The 15,874-nt window shown below is 47.7% G+C and overlaps 1 protein-coding gene across 1 annotated transcript; it reads left to right on the plus strand.

The window, feature by feature from the left end:
* The first annotated feature begins 1,751 nt into the window (after nucleotides 1-1,751).
* Nucleotides 1,752-14,486, plus strand: SERPINA5 (serpin family A member 5). The gene is made up of 5 exons (XM_077123452.1): nucleotides 1,752-1,884; nucleotides 9,661-10,293; nucleotides 12,053-12,323; nucleotides 12,722-12,869; nucleotides 13,423-14,486. The coding sequence occupies exons 2-5, from the start codon at nucleotides 9,678-9,680 to the stop codon at nucleotides 13,606-13,608; spliced, it is 1,221 nt and encodes a 406-aa protein (XP_076979567.1). The 5' UTR covers nucleotides 1,752-1,884; nucleotides 9,661-9,677; the 3' UTR covers nucleotides 13,609-14,486.
* The last annotated feature ends 1,388 nt before the right edge of the window (nucleotides 14,487-15,874 follow it).

The raw sequence follows: 15,874 nt of genomic DNA on the forward strand, positions 1-15,874 counted from the left end.
ATGGCTAGTTATGGTGTCTAGTTGTTTGGTCAAGTGAGCAGCAGCCAGATTATTACTGTGATGACATTTCATGGACTTAAATCATGGGTCAGTTGATTGCATTTATGGCTCATTACTTGTACAATCAACAAAGGTGATTGCCTTCAGGAACGTGAGAAATCTCAACCAAGCAGCTGAAGTCTCAAGAGAGAACTGATGATTTCTGCAGTCAGAATGAAGAATTTCTATGTCAACTTCAACTACCAGATTCTTCTGGAGAATTTTTTAAAACCTTCGTTGGAGTTTCCAATTGCCTGCCCTATGGAATTTGGACTTGTCAATCCCAACAGTCACTTGAGGCGACTCCTATAATAAATCTTATAATATTTACATAATATATATCTATAATAACTTCTTGTCAGTTCTGTTTCCTGTAGGACTCTGACTAATGCAAACATTGATTAGGAACCTCTATTTAATAAGATAAAGGACTGTTTGTTAAAAGAGTCCTTTGTTGGAAAGTGAAAAACCTAGACATTGATGTGTGACACTAATGTGTGACTTTAGGCATATTCCCTAACCTCTCTCTGTTTCAATTAATTCAATGAGGATGATAATTGTATCTACCTCCCAGTACTTTGAGAGGACACTGAGTGCAAAATAAGGACCCACTGTTTAAGAATGACTGTGTTTGTCTCTAAATTGAAGCTGAGCTCAGTGCCTCCTTGTAGGCTTGTTGCATGGACTAAAAGAGATAATGTATATAAAGCATTTAGCTTAATGTGTATTCCATCTTAGGGTCTCAATAAATATGATTCTTATCATTCCTGGGAAAATTCAAAGATTCCCTAAACCAGACCCAAAAATTATGTAGAAGAAAAGGAACAGACCCAAAAATTACGTAGAAGGAAAGGAACAGTGATTGTGGAGTGACCTGGTTTGCTGGACATCAAGATTGCTTCCTCTGGGTAATACTGCTTTTTCCCCTTGCCATTTTCACATCCCAGCAGCACCCACACAGGTTTCCTGGATCATGGCCCCAGACAGTGCACAAAGGCGGTAGGAAGTTCTAGGCATGGGACCTCTGGAAATATAAGAAAGATTTGCGCCAATATCCTGCACTAATGTCTTGGAAATACTCCCCGAAGTATAAGGCCGATTTAGGAATCCTCAAGTGCAAGATGAAAAATGACAGTCCAACCGAACCCAAAGAAATCCCAGATTCAGTCCTTTTCTAAGTAAAGAGCAGTGTCAGAGTCACCGACCCTGGCATTAATCATCACCCAGCCCCACCCTTGGTATATGACTTTCAAAAGTCCCTTCATCTTCTGAGTCTCAATTCCATTGTGGAACAAGGAAATGATGCAATGATCACTTCAATTCAGCCATTCTGAGGCTCTCTCAATCCATTTAATTTAGACCAAAATCTGACTGTTATGGTCTGGGAGTCCAGGAAGCACAGGAAACCTGCAGCCAGCTTGGGCTCAAGCCCCCACTCCACTGGATCTACAACAAATCAGCTACAGGGAGCGAAAGAATGGAACCTAGTGAAAGTGAGAGTTTGCCGGATGGTGTCCCTTTCTTTGACTCTGGAATGCCAGCAATTGGTAGCTTTTTAAGCCATGTGTCCCGGGAGGGCCCTTGCCATTGCAGGCAAACAGTGTCCAGTGTGGGGATTGCAGAGCTGTGAGCCACTGGCCTGGGCGGCCTTGTCCAGCTCTTTCCTCTTGGCTGGAGGCCTGAAAGGGCTCACCAGGGCAGGCCAAGGCGGGGCCAGGGGAGGGGTGGAGCAGAGCCTGCCGCCATCAGCCACAAATACTAGCTCTAGCCTGCCAGCCCTCTGCTCTTGACCCAGCCTGCCGGACCGCTGCCTCGATTGCCTGCCACGCCTTGCCACGGGACACCGTAAGTACAGACACGTGGAGTGCAGAAAAGAGGTTTTATGGGCTTGAAAAACATGCATGGAAGGGTAAGGAAAGGACCCTAGAATTATGGGATTTGGAAGTATCCAAGGGTGAAGAAAGCCAGAGTGGGAAGAGCCCTCTGTTATGGTGGGGATCGAGCCCAACTTCCAGGCAGCAGAGGTGGACACCCACTAGCTGTGTGATCTTGGACACGATACTAAAACTGGGTGAGGCTCAGTTTTCTCAGCAGTAAGATGGAAATAATTATCCCCTGTGCATGGTGTGACCTGAAGACTAAATAAGGCAAGTCGTCCTCACCTGGACTGGTGTTACCCTCAGGGAACATTTGGCATGTCTGGAAACAATTTTTGGTTGTCACAACTGGGGGTTGGGGGGCTTACTGCCGGCATCCAGCAGGTGGGGGCTGGGAGAGGCTGCTCAAAGGACCCTCCAGCGCACAGGACAGCGCCCACTACAGAGAATGATCTGGCTCAAAATGTCAACAGTGCTGAGGTTGAGAAACCTTGAGATAAGGTCGTGGGGACAAAATATCTGGCAGACTGGAGGTGCTCAATAATGACAACTTCCATTGGTTTTTGTGCCTGGGGTTCTCAACCCTTAGAAGTCAGGGATAATTGTGAAACTTAATCTGCTGCCCTGAGATAAGACCACGCAGCTCTGTCCTGGAGGCTGCCCCTCAGCAGGGTTGCAGTGGCTCCTCAGGGGCTCAGGATGCTGTCAGGACGTTTGCTAAATAAACAAAACTTAGACATAAATCATTGGAGTTTTCACTTTTTTTTTTTTTTTACTCTAGAGCCCTTGGCAAGCAATGACACAATAAAAGGAGACCCCTTCTCTCCCCCTGACCCCCACTAGGGGACCAGCATCCTCATGTGCAGTACAGGAATTCAGAGTTGGCTTCAGGGAGGGATTACTCGAAATCCCTGGAAATTGAACCCCTGGGCCAGGGAGACGCCCTACGGGAGCCTAGCCTGGTTCTGCTGCCCTCCGTAGTGCCCAATGAGTGGTCTCACACCAAGGAGTTACAGAGTCAGGGACTGGGTTTCATTCACTCACTCACCCACGCATTTGTTCATTCATTCCACAAGGCTATACAGAGCACGTTTCCTAGACTGAGGAAGGCTCAGGGCTCAGAGCAGCACAGACAAGGGCCCTCCCTGCAGTGACCACATATTCTAGTCAGGGAAGGGCCCAGAGAAAATGAAGCCAAGCAGACCCCCAGGGATGAGCCTGGCCCTGGCACTGCGGGATCAACAATGCCTTCCTGACCAAAAGGGCGAGGAGAAGTATAACAAAATAAGGTATCAGTGGGTGAGAATGTTCAAAAAGAGTCGAGATGCTATTCTGGAGGCTATTCTTACTCAAGCTTCAGCTAAATATTGCTATTTATCATGGTTTGTCAAATCCCAATCAATACCATTCCTGCCAATCTTAAAGAGCACCTTTGTAGAACATCTGAGAGTCTACAAAGTTTCCATGCACTATGATTACTTTCCAGAAAACAACTTCCAGATGTTTCCTAGGCCAGATAAGTCCTGAAACCCAGAGGGGCCAGCCTCTCCAGAACATCAACTAGTTCCATCCCCCTATCCCATATTATCAAAAAAAAGTTAGAATAGGCATAACCCCAATACTCCTAAAGGTTGGGAGAAAGATCAAAGGAGAGGGTGGAATTATAACAGAGAAGATAGGATTTAACAAAAGAGTATGACTGCTGAATCATTATATTGATGTTTCTTTTAGTCTCCAGTGTCTTGGAGCAGCCAGAAGGAAAAACTTAAAATTGTGGAATTGTAACCCATACCAAACTTTGAAATCTGTTCTATAACTAATTGTTGTGGTGTGCTTTGAAATTTATACCTTTTTTGTTTATATGTTATTTTTCACAATAAAAAAAGGAAGCCAAGCAGTGCATATGTAACTGCATAGTTCTAAGTGATGGAACTATGGGAGAAACACTGAAGGGCTGGGGTGGAGAATAACAGTGGAGGGAAGGGAGTCAAACTAGCTTTGACAGGGCATCACAGAGAAGTATTTAAGCAGAGACCTGAAGCCTCTATTGTGAATCTGGCCATGGTCAGAGATTTCCTGTAGAGAGAATGGGATGTGTAAAGGCCCAGGGGCAGGATAGAGAATGCTTAAGGAATTGAGAAAAGATAAAGTGGGCCTAGGCAGAGTGAGTAGGGGGAAGCAGGTGGAGGTGAGGCTGGCAAGAGCCAGGTAGAACCAGGTCACATAGGGGCTAGCATATTTTAACACAAGGCAAATTTCCTTTTATGTGAAAACCTTGGGGTAGCAATGGTGTTCGTAAGTAACCTGTGCTCTGAGCAGGTTCATGTTCAAAGGAGATCCCTTGAAATGCTGTTTGCAGAATTGCTTGCTGGGGCAAGAGGGCAAGCTACTGTGGTGGTTCAGGTAAAAGATGAAGAGAATTTCTTTAGGATGATGACAGGGAACATGGAAAGAGCCAAGCAGATTTAAGACATATTTTAGAGATGGAAATTGACAAGCCTTGTTGATGGGCTGGAAATGGAGAAAGAGGGTAAGAAAGTTTCCCAAGGTCACTTTTTCCACAAAGCTCTGTTTCTGGGTCTCTAGAATCCAGTGGAAAGTAAAACTTTGTCATTCCCTCTCTGCCTGGGCTGCAAGTCCTACACCCCATATTGTAATCGGCAGATATTGGACAGGCCGTCCTCAGCTACACACGTCCCACCATTGAGTCCAAAGTGGGACTTTGTTGTCAGACCTTTGTAATAAAAGCCTACAGATCTGAGTGCATGGATGATGGGGAATCAGCGGGAAAACATGCCCACCCCTTCCCCCCTACCCCACCCTCCACCCCATCTCCTGCCACACATCAAGTCACCTTGGCCTGAGACTCATAAATAAGCTTGGGTTGCTCAGACCTTCTCTTCCCTCTGACATCTGGGTATTTCTGATGGACTAGACTGCAGGGGCCTAGGAGTGGATAGCCAGGCCAGAGGCTCTGCGGGAGCCCTGTAGGGACCAGATTCCTGAGTCCTAGGCTCCCAGGACCTGGGGCAGACCCACCTCTGGTCAGAAGAGTGTGGGTTTCAGTAAGAGTTCTGTTGAAGCTGCGTGTTTCCAGCAGAGACCCTGGAGAGCCTAAACTGAAACTAGAAAATTGCATCAAACACCCCGGGACCTCCATTCCCTCGCCAAGTGATCTCTCTGAACCTCTGTCTCCTCCTCTGTGTAATGGGAGGCAAGTAAATGAGTTGATGCAGGTGGGTGACTTTTGAAAGGCCTGAGGGGTGCACACCTGGGGCTGGTGGAGAGACAGAAGGAGATGCCACACCCAAGAACCCCAAAATGGAGGCCAAAGGCAGCATGAGCTTTGGGGGTAGAGGAATCTGGACTTTAGCCCTGGTTCCATCAAAATCTGGGACAAGCTTTTCCATTCCACTCATCCTGTTTATTCATCTATGAAATGAGGTCAGTGGAAATACGTCTGAGGAAGACTAAATGTGGCAATATTTACAGTATCTAGTAAGTCCTCAATAGCTAGTAGCGTTAATGAAAACTGGAGATAGGTCCAGATATAACAAGGTTTCCTGGTTCCCAACTTGCAGTCAAAGGGGAGCCTGAATGCTGCTGGGGTCCTCTCCAAGGAGATCTGCTCCTGAGGGAGACCCAGTGGGCACTGGAAGCCGTGGCCCTCACTCATCAGACCTCTGGTGTTAATGGGTGGTGGGGAGGTTGGGACAACAGGCCCTGAGCTGCTGACGAAGAAGCTGAGGCTGGGGAGGGGAAGGGCCTTTTCTAAGGCTACCAGACCAGCCACAAGCACAAGAGGATGGGAGGACAGCAGGATGGGAGGTGAGACCAACTCTCCCACTCCTGAGCCCAGGGCCTCTGGGCTCAGATCCCAGAAGGAAACACCCATCAGCACACCCTCCATTGCATGTGGTTGGCAGGGGTGGGGGTGAATTATCAGGAGCTGGGCCCTCATCAAGTGTTTATTCAGTTAAGCTGAATTGTTTCTTTGGAAGCATCCTGATAAACCCTTTGCAGAAGGGACTATATCACGGTCCTTTGCAGAGGGACCATAAAATATTCTAGTTTGGAGGACACAGAGATTAACCCACCCACATGTGCCCTCCAAAGACCTCTCTCCACCGTGGGAACAGAAAGGGAGTGTCAGGATGGAAGCCCTAAACTTGCTTCTTAATTATCTGCAGATTAAGGGTTGCCCATGGTGGCTGCTGAGGCCTTGACATAGAAATAAGGACCGTGGGGGTCAGGAAGCCAAATGCAGGGGTTAAAAGGCAGTCTGGGTCAGCCCTGGGCTGAGGCCAGGCTTTACCACTATTAGCAAAGGCACTTGGATTGTGCATCTGTAGAGTGCAGCTGGTAAAGAGCCCCTGCCTCCTCAGGGTGGGGGTGAGATTGGAGGAAGCATTAATGACATTCTGTCCCTGCTGCCATGCTGTGGCTGCAGCTGCCGTACTCAGGTCTGTAAACAGGGAGGTCCTAGAAGGAGAACGCTCTATGAAAAGTCTACTTCATGCCAACAGATGAGGCTGCAGCCAGGTCTGCCTGACTCCCAAGCTCAAGCCCGTCTCCTCACAACCCCGCCAGCAAGCCACTCAGCTGGCCGCTTCTAGGACAGTTCTCAGGATGTTGTGGAGTTGGGTTTGGGCCACTTGCACCGTGCTGCTGGCTGGCCCTGCTTGCCCTTGGGTTGGGGGACCTGATGACATGGTGCCCATGTTGGGGAGGTGCCCAGCGGGGTTCCCAGGAAAGTGTGGGTAGAAAGCAGCTCGTACAGCTGTGCAGATGGAAGACAGGGGCGTCATGGGGTGGGAAGAGTGAGAGTTTTGTCCAAAAGATCACAGGGCCAGTAAAGCAGAAGAAAGGGAATTGCCAAGGAGACAACAAAGTAGTCACTGCTCTACCAGTATACTGGGACCCTCTTTCTGGGACACTCGCCACAGGGGAGAGCAGCCATCATTGTCCCCATTCTCCAGCCAGGTGCTGCCCACCACAGGTGGGGATATATGAGGCTTTGTGGGTTTGCCACCAGCTGCAGTGGTTCCCTCCTCCAGTGAAAGTTCTAGCACCAGTTCCTTTGGCATTAACTCCTGAAGCAGTATGGGCTTGCCGGATCATTTCCTGGGAGATTAGGTGGGTGTATCAGTCAGTTCTCCAGACAGAAACAATAGAAGATTTTATAAACACATATGTAAGGAATTGGTGCACAAAATAGTGGGCTTTCCGAGGGGTAAGGGGTATGGTACGTATAGTTTTTTTCTCTATTATCATTTTATTTCTTTTTCTGTTGTCTTTTTATTTCTTTTTCTAAATCGATGCAAATGTACTAAGAAATGATGACTACGCAACTATGTGATGATATTAAGAATTACTGATTATATATGTAGAATGGAATGATTTCTAAATGTTTTGTTTGTTAATTTTTTTTAATTAAAAAAAAAATCATGGGCTTTTAAGTGTGAAATCTGCAGGGCAGGCCGGTAGGCTAGAAACTCAGGCAGGATTTGATGCTGAAGATACAAGACAAAATTTCTCATTCTCTGGGAAGCCTTAGTTTTTGCTCTTAAGATCTCCAGCTGATGGGTAAGGCCCACCCATCAAGGGCTATTTCCTTTACTCAAAGTCAACTGACTGCAAACTGCAAAATACCTTCTCAGCGACACTGTGGTTAGTGTTTGACACATGACCCAGAAAAGGGTGGCAGAGCAGGGCTTTCTAGGGAAGGCCGAGGGGAGACTTTGGCAAAGGGTAAGGGGAGGCAGAAATGCCCACCAGCAGGGCTCCAGGGTACAGGGAACATACACTGCCTTGAGACTGCAGCCCTGGGTTCAAATCTGACCTTGACCACTTCTAGCTCTGCAGACTTAGGCAGCTACTGTGCCATTCTGAGCTCCAATGTTCTCAGTTGTACAGCAATAATAACCTCGGTTGATGGTAGGTAGATTTGAAAAAAAGTCTTAGCACAGTGCCCACCTCTTCCAAGCCACCCATTGTTCCCTTTTTGCCCCCAATCTGTACACTTACTTATGATCTCCACGTTGATGGGGAGAAGCTCCAGGTCAGGACTGGTCGAAGAGCTCCCTCCTCTGGCCAGGGGACACCAGAACTCCAAGTAATATGGCTGGCCAGTCAAACACACCATGACACCAGTACCCCTTAGTTCCCTCCTCGGTGACAGGTTAGTATGAAACCCACCCCCAGGCCTGAGCGCACCGAATGGGAGAATTCCATGAAAGCACTTGGTGCAGAGTCTGGCCGTGCAGTAAGCCCCCAAACGCTGACTGCTCTAAGCACTTGCCACGTTTTAACTCCTCTGAGCCTCACTTCACAACTCTTGAGGTAGGTGCCGGAGAAGAAGGAAGAGCAGCCATCATTGTCATCACTGCTGTTCCTATCAGTATAACCTGAACACAGCAGGAGGCAAGCATGTGGCAAGGCCCAAGACGCTAGAGCGCTGCCACACTGACAGCTCCCACTTCTGCACCACTGCTCTGTGCCAGGTGCTGCTCCAAAACATTTTCTGTTAAAGTCCCCCAACCACCCCATGATGTAGGTACAATGCTGTAGGTACTGACATTACCTCCAATCTGCAGGCGGGGCAGCAGACTTGCCCAAACCATGCTGCAGGGAAATAGCCGGGCTGAGATTTCCACCACCACTACGTTGCCCTGTGGTTCCTGGAAGTAAGAAATGCACCCTATCTCCGCTGAGTACCTGCCCAGGATCAGGTGCTCCACTAGGTGTTTTTAGGCATGGAAAACACCAGAACACTGTTGCACTCCTTTACACTTACTTTGGATGCTTTCTAACCCAGGCTGCTGGGCTCCAGGATCTGCCCTTAACTACGACAGAGGGTGGGAAGAAGGCTTTGGGCTGCAGCCAGGGGGAGGAATGGGAAAGGCTTCTCATTGGTGGGCAAGAGTGATGAGGCTGGAGTGACAAACGACCCCACCTAAGAGGGCCTCCTCCTTGGAGGATACAAAAAAGAAGAGAAGGAAAGTGGGACACTCACATTACAAGGGCAGAACTTCCTCCAAGAGGGGGAGGTGCCTCTGACGAGGGTCAAGAGTGGCCCTGCAGCATACTGAACCAGCCCCAGGGAGAAGAGGAAATGGGTTGATTGACATCCGCTGTGCTCACTCCTCAATCCCAGGAAACTGACACCTAGTGGCTGCCAAGTACATAGTTGTTGGGTGAATAAACAAGGAGAAATCCAGTTACCTAGAGTAGCTGGTCTGAGTTGAGAGAAGGGCCAAGAGGCCTTGCCAAATGCTAGACCTGGGACCAAAGATGTTAGAAGCCAAATATGGAAGCAGACTACTAGTTGCCTGGTAAGCTCAGAAATGCTGACAAAGCAGGACAAGGACAACCCTCTGCCACCCCCATTTCTCACACACACCTCTTCTGCACACCCACATACTTGGATGAGACAAGAGCATTGTTGCCTTGGTGGCCAGCCCCTCTTGTGCCTCCCCTTTCCTCTGCTTAGATGTTCCAGTCCCCAAGTTGCTGTCCTTCCCACCACTTGGCTTCCTTAAACCCTCACCCTCATCCTCATGGGAAGTATCATTTTTCTTTGAGGCTGGGTGACCCAAACGTACACGGTGAGTGGTGGCATCTCTTGGGAAGGTCATTTTTGCACATCCCCTAATCCCACTTCTCTCTTTTTCTCAGCCCATGGCTCTGAAACCAGGCTCTGGGTCCACACTCATTCTGAGACCGTTTCTCCTCTTCATTTCAGGACAAGGCACAGCCACAATGCATTTTCTTCTCCTCCTGGGCGTAATGCTCCTCAGCCCCTCAGTTGCCACCCTCAGCCACTACCACCACCATGAGTTGAAGAAGAAAGTCAAGGAACCACCTGTGGATACCACAGCAGACACTGGGAGCAGGGACTTTACCTTTGACCTCTACAGGGTCTTGGCATCTGCTGCCCCTGGCCAGAACATCTTCTTCTCCCCACTGAGCATCTCCGTCGCGCTGGCCATGGTCTCTCTGGGGGCCAGGTCTAACACGAAGACTCAGATCCTGGAGGCTCTGGGCCTCAACGTGAAGGAAACCCCAGAGGAAGAGTTCCACAGGCACTTCCTGCAGCTCCTGCAGGAGGTCAGCCAGTCCAGGGATGACCTCCAGCTGAGCCTCGGCAATGCCCTGTTCATGAGCCAGACGCTGGACCTTCAGGAGGCCTTCCTGAGTGCCATGAATACACTGTATCTAGCAGACACCTTCCCCACCAACTTTCGGGACTCTGCAGGGGCACTGAAGCAGATCAACGATTATGTGACAAAGCAAACTCAAGGCAAGATTGTGAACTTGGTCAAGGAACTGGATCCCACAGCAGTTGCAGTTATGGTGAATTACATTTTCTTCAAAGGTAAGACCTTTGGGCTGGAACATGAACTTTATATCACCATGCCAAAGAAACCAATCCCACAACTAGTCAGGGCAAGATCAAGGACCTTAGAAAGGTTCTAGGGCTTTTCCCAGACCCTTTCCCCACTTCCCAGATCCTTGCCCCTGGGCCCTCCTTGAGACTGTTTCCTCGGCCAAGGAAGCCCTGGCTCAGCACCTGTTCCTCTAGAAACTCTCCTCTCTCCTCCTCAAGAGCTGACCTCAACATCCTTTACTCCCTGATGTTTCTTATAAACATCCCCATGCATATCAGCTCACATATCTGCTTCTCCTTCTAGAGGCTGAACATGTCAGCTGGGGACTGGATGAGAATGAAAAGGGGAGGGAAAAGGAGGAGAGAGAAGAGGGAAGGAGGGGATGGTAGATAGATCGGAAATAATTAAATTGTTAAACTCCCCCCACACCCCTTAAGGAACTTTCCTGCTGTCAAGAATGGTGTGTACCTGATTATATATGTAGAACGGAATGATACATTAATGTTTTTGCTTGTTTATTCTTAATTTTTTTAATTAATAAAAAAATTTAAAAAAAAAAAAAGAATGGTGAGTACCAACCTTGGGTTCTGTGACTTCTTGTCTTCTAGCCCAGGGCTTTCCTCATTACACCAAAAATTTTAGTTTGTTAAAGCTGCTGGAATGCAGTATACCAGAAATGGAATGGTTTTTTAAAAGGGAATTTATTAAATTGCAAATTTACAGTTCTAAGACCATAGAAATGTCCAAACTAAGGCATCCAGAGAAAGACACCTTAACTCCAAAGAAAGGGCTGATGAAGGTCAGGGTTTCTCTCTCAGCTGGGAAAGCATATGTGGATGTCTGCCAGCTTTCTCTACTGGCTTCTTCAAATGGCTTCCCTGGGGCATTTTTTTTTTTGCATTCCCAAAGGTTTCTGGCTCTGTTGGTTCTCACAGTGTTTCCAAAATGGTTCCCTCTTAAAGGGCTCCAGTAAGGAACTCCACCTTGAATAGGTGGGGTGCATCTCCATGGAAACCACTAAATAAACATTACTGCCCACAATTGAATAGGTCGTATCTCCATGGAAACAATAAAAAAGATCCCACACAATGATACTGAATGAGGATTAAACAACATGGCTTTTCTGGGGTATATGACAGTTTCAAACCAGCACACCAGGGTAGAGAGAATAATTGTGCAATAAGCTAAATGGGGTACAGGGACATCTACCTTTGACATCTATTAAGGAGATGGAAATGATCACTAGCAACTTTTAGATCAAAAATACCCACAAGAAGCAGCCAAAGAAAGAAGCATAATCTAAGGCTTCCCAACAGGAATTTCTCTCCCAAACTTGAATCAAAATTCAATATTGAGAAGAGTGGAAAACTGTGACTCACCCAGATATCATACAGTGTTTTCAGATAGCCATTCTTTTTTTTTTTTTTGCCCCCTTCACTTTGATATTTGATCCAAGGATCAAAGAACGTTAAGGTAAAGGGGCTCCAAATGCATAAAAACTAGCTTCCTTGTTTTGCACACATGGAAGGAGATACCCCATGAAAAGTTAAAAGTTGCCCTCAAAGTTAGAAAGGGACTCGCCTTTTGTCAAGGGGGTTCAGTCCTCGCTGCTACTGAGGAGAATGTGCTTAAGTCAACCTCGGTTCACTCTCTTGACTGTCTCCACTCTTTTAATTTACAGCTGAGACTTTCTAATTCTTGTGGAAAAGTTTCCTTCAACTTTTCCTTTCTCATTTTAATCTTTAGCTAAGTGGAAAACAAGCTTCAACCCTGAAGGCACCCATGAGCAGAACTTCTACGTGAACCCACAGACAGTGGTGCAGGTGCCCATGATGAACCGCGAGGACATGCACTACTACCTCCATGACTGGAACCTCTCCTGCAGGGTGGTGGGGGTTCCCTACCAAGGGAATGCCACAGCTTTGCTCATTCTCCCCAGTGAGGGCAAGATGGAGCAGGTGGAGAATGGACTGAATGAGAAAACACTGAAGAAGTGGCTCAAGATGTTCAGAAAGAGGTACTTTTCAGACTACTCCTGGGCAAGCCTAACCCTAGATCCTCCTTCCCCAGGGAGACATAGGCCATCCTCAGGCCACACAGCAATGACAGGTCTGGCCCCCCAACCTGGGAGCTGTCAGAGGCATTATATGAAGTCCCAGCCCCTGGGGGTTGGTCCAGCTGGAGAAACAGGAGCTGGAAATTGGGTTTCATGGGGTGGCACTATACTTGACAGTGACCTCTGGGGACTGCACAAGTCAAAGTCTAGAGCAGGCTGAGCTCTACTCTTGAGGAAGGGCAGTGAACAAGGTGCCGGAAGGAGCATGACGAAGCAGAGGGAACACAGCAGGATTAGGAGCTTGGTGAGTTGATGTCTCTTAGACAAGAATCTAAGAGAGATCCTGTTCTTTTTTTCAGACAGCTACAGCTTTACTTTCCCAAGTTCTCCATCACAGGCTCCTATCAGCTGGAGAAAGTCCTCCCGAAGCTGGGCATCCGTGACATCTTCTCCTCCTCTGGTGATCTGACTGGCATCACCAACCACTCGAACATCCAGGTTTCTGAGGTGAGTTCATAAGCTCCTGAGCATCTGCTTTCAAAGGCTCCTTTCTGTTTCTCTCTCTGTCTCTCTCTTTCTTTTCTTCTTCTTCTCTCCATCTCCTTTTCCTCCTCCTTCTCTTTTCCCTCAACAAAAAAATAAAGATTTCACTTTGTGTCTGATCCCACATGCAATGGGAAACCATCTCCAGCACTGCTCTTTAAGGGAAAAGAGTCCTATAAGAGTAAACAAAACTAAGGATCCAGTGCTAATTTCTTCACTGAGTTGCTGTGTGGCCTCTATTAAGTTACTTGACTTCTCTGAACCCCCTTTCTCTTGTCTATAAAAACTGGATTGTCATATCCTCGCTCCCAGAGTTACATGAGACTTCAATGAAATGCATGTGTGCGGTCTCCTCCAAACTCAGTGGCTGCTCGGTCACTTAGCTTCCACCCACTTTATGACCCAGTTTCTTGGGATGCCTCAGGGGTGATGCCCACAGGACAGAAGCTTTGGCTTTTCCCACAATGACATCTCCCAGCCCCAGCTGGCTCAAGAATGCCTCCTGTCTCCCCTGCAGATGTTGCACAAAGCCGTGGTGGAGGTGGATGAGTCAGGAACCACAGCAGCCGCTGCCACCGGGACAGTCATCATATTCCGGTCAGCCCAGCGGAGCGCTCCTAGGATAATTTTCAACCAACCCTTTCTGATAGCCATTGTTTTAAATAATAGGGTCCTCTTCTTTGGCAAAGTAATCCACCCCTAAGGTGGGGGTTTCTCCTGAAAGGCCACAGGCCTCCATGATGGGAATGTGGGGGGGTGGGGGGTGTTGCCCATTATGTCCTACCTGTCTGTTGGTAGCTAGTAAGCTAATGAGGCACCCTAAACAATAATGTCATTGATATACTGATGATTGCTTCCTTTTACACAATAACAATACATGGACGGGTACCTCAGAAAACCTTGAAGGGTGTTTGGTCTTGTCCTCATACTTCCATCAGTGGAAAATAACATTGAGGCCCAGAGAGGCTGGGCAACTTGCCCGAAGTCACACAGCATCAAAGAGAGGCCAAATACTCAGGTTCCTGATGCCTAGCCCCATGCCACAGAGCTCAATAAGAGGGTTATTCCAGTAGATGAGGGCTCCCGGGAGTCAAATTTCCAAGCCAGGTTTCCTGTCAGTCAGAACCTCCAGCTGTAGGTTCATTATGGATTGGAAAGAAGACTGGAATGGGAGTTAGGAGACTGTCTTCCATCCCAGCCCTAAGCAGCTGTGTGATATTGAGGTGACACTGTCCCTCTCTGGACCTCGATTTCTCCATCTGTACTTTAAAGGAATAGGGTAAGGGACCCTTCAAGGATTTTTAAGGCACCAAAACTAAATGAACCCTTGAAATCATACAGGAAAGCTGAAGTTTTCCCCGCCAATCACAGTGGATTTCAATATCCTTGAGTGCCACTCACTCGTTAGAAAAGCAAATGGACAGCAGAGCAAAAATCCTGGAGATTAAGTTATAATCCCATGGGTTTGGATGGGGATGGGACCGGGAAGACTAGACGGTTGCAAATGGAAGAGTGTCAACTGAAGACTAACTTTTTGAATTTTAATGTCAGCAATAACAATAAAGCATCTGGCAAATGCAAGTGTCATTGTCCTTATGTAGACAGCTCTGTGAATGGTGGTATTCACTACCAGGCTCTGGGAGATTTGACCTATGGCAATATCTCCATGAGGCAGGCACTATTGTTATTCTATTTGACAGATGGTAAAGGTGAAGTGTGGAGACGTTAGGTAGCAAAGCCAGGTGACACAGCTCCTAAGTGGTGGAGCCAGGATTTGACCCCAGGGAGAAAGTTTCCAGATCCCCGCCCTTAGCCCTGTGCCCTACCATAGAGGAAGTATATGGGGAGTCAGAAGGCCTGGGTCAGAGACCATCTCTGCCACCAGCCCCCACTGTGATCCAAGGTAAGTTCACTCTCTGTACTAAGCCCAACATCGTCTTCATCTGTCAAATGAAGGGGTCAGACACTTTAAAGAATCTGTGAATGAATAAATAACCTGAAATTGCCTCAGCTAAGCAGGAGCCCAGAGTACCTGCCCACCCCATCCTGAATGTTCCTAGCATGCTTCCCATGAGCCTGCATCCATCACTGTGATCCAAGTCTGGACCATATCCCAAATGGGTGTACCTTAGATCTTACAGGGTCAGAAACACCTAGCTTTGACCAACCCCCAAAGTACTGAGCACCTACCGTGTACACAAGTGGCTTTGTGATCTCACTTATCCCTCAACCATCCTGCACGGTATGTTGTTGTCCCCACTTTAGAGATAACAAAAGGGCTTCCCCAGAGAACCACTGCTGGTGACAGTGAGGAGCCCAGGCTCCAGGAACCCATATAGCACAGGTGTGAGCTGATGGCAGGGCAGAAGGCTGCAACCAGACCCAGACAGTTTGTCTGTTTTTGTGCCTCAAACTCAGAATAGCTCTTCAGAATTGGGCCTCCTCTTCTAAAGCATGGGGGTCAAACCTGCTCATGTGTGCCTTTTCCTTGCATAATTCCTTGACTGTCTTTGTAAATATTTCTGTCACTCTTTACCCAGCCAGTCCAAGGTTGAGGGGCCAAGTGTGTGTGTGTGACATGTATAGGACAAGGGTCAGTGCTGTCTAAATTCACAACAAATGGCCATCAAGCAGTTACTGAGTGCCAGATCTGGGACAGGTTCCACTTCAGTCCCTTATTATTGAGCCTCTACTATACGTTAAGCATCAAAGCACGGGTTATTTAACTGAACTGTCTCACAATCCTGGAATGACCAAAACGTTATAGCAGCTCAGACAAAGGGAGAGAGAAGGAGAGAGTTAAGTTATGGCCCATCAGAAAAGGTTTCATGGGAAATGAGGCACTTGGGCTAGTTTTGAAGAATGAGTTGGATTTCAAAGGGTTGCAAGGAAGATGTGGAGACTAGGTGTTACAGTTTTCTAGATAGCTCAAGCAAATGGCATGTAACAGGTTGGCTTACACAATGGGA

Source organism: Tamandua tetradactyla, chromosome 12 (genome assembly GCF_023851605.1).
Source record: "Tamandua tetradactyla isolate mTamTet1 chromosome 12, mTamTet1.pri, whole genome shotgun sequence".
Taxonomy (NCBI): Eukaryota; Metazoa; Chordata; class Mammalia; order Pilosa; family Myrmecophagidae; genus Tamandua; species Tamandua tetradactyla.

Excerpts from the sequence above, each read along its gene's own strand:
- SERPINA5 (XM_077123452.1), top strand. The coding sequence starts at position 9,678 with ATGCATTTTCTTCTCCTCCTGGGCGTAATGCTCCTCAGCCCCTCAGTT. Across the intron at positions 10,294-12,052 it reads GAATTACATTTTCTTCAAAG|CTAAGTGGAAAACAAGCTTC; the intron begins GTAAGACCTTTG and ends TTTAATCTTTAG. Across the intron at positions 12,870-13,422 it reads CGAACATCCAGGTTTCTGAG|ATGTTGCACAAAGCCGTGGT; the intron begins GTGAGTTCATAA and ends TCTCCCCTGCAG.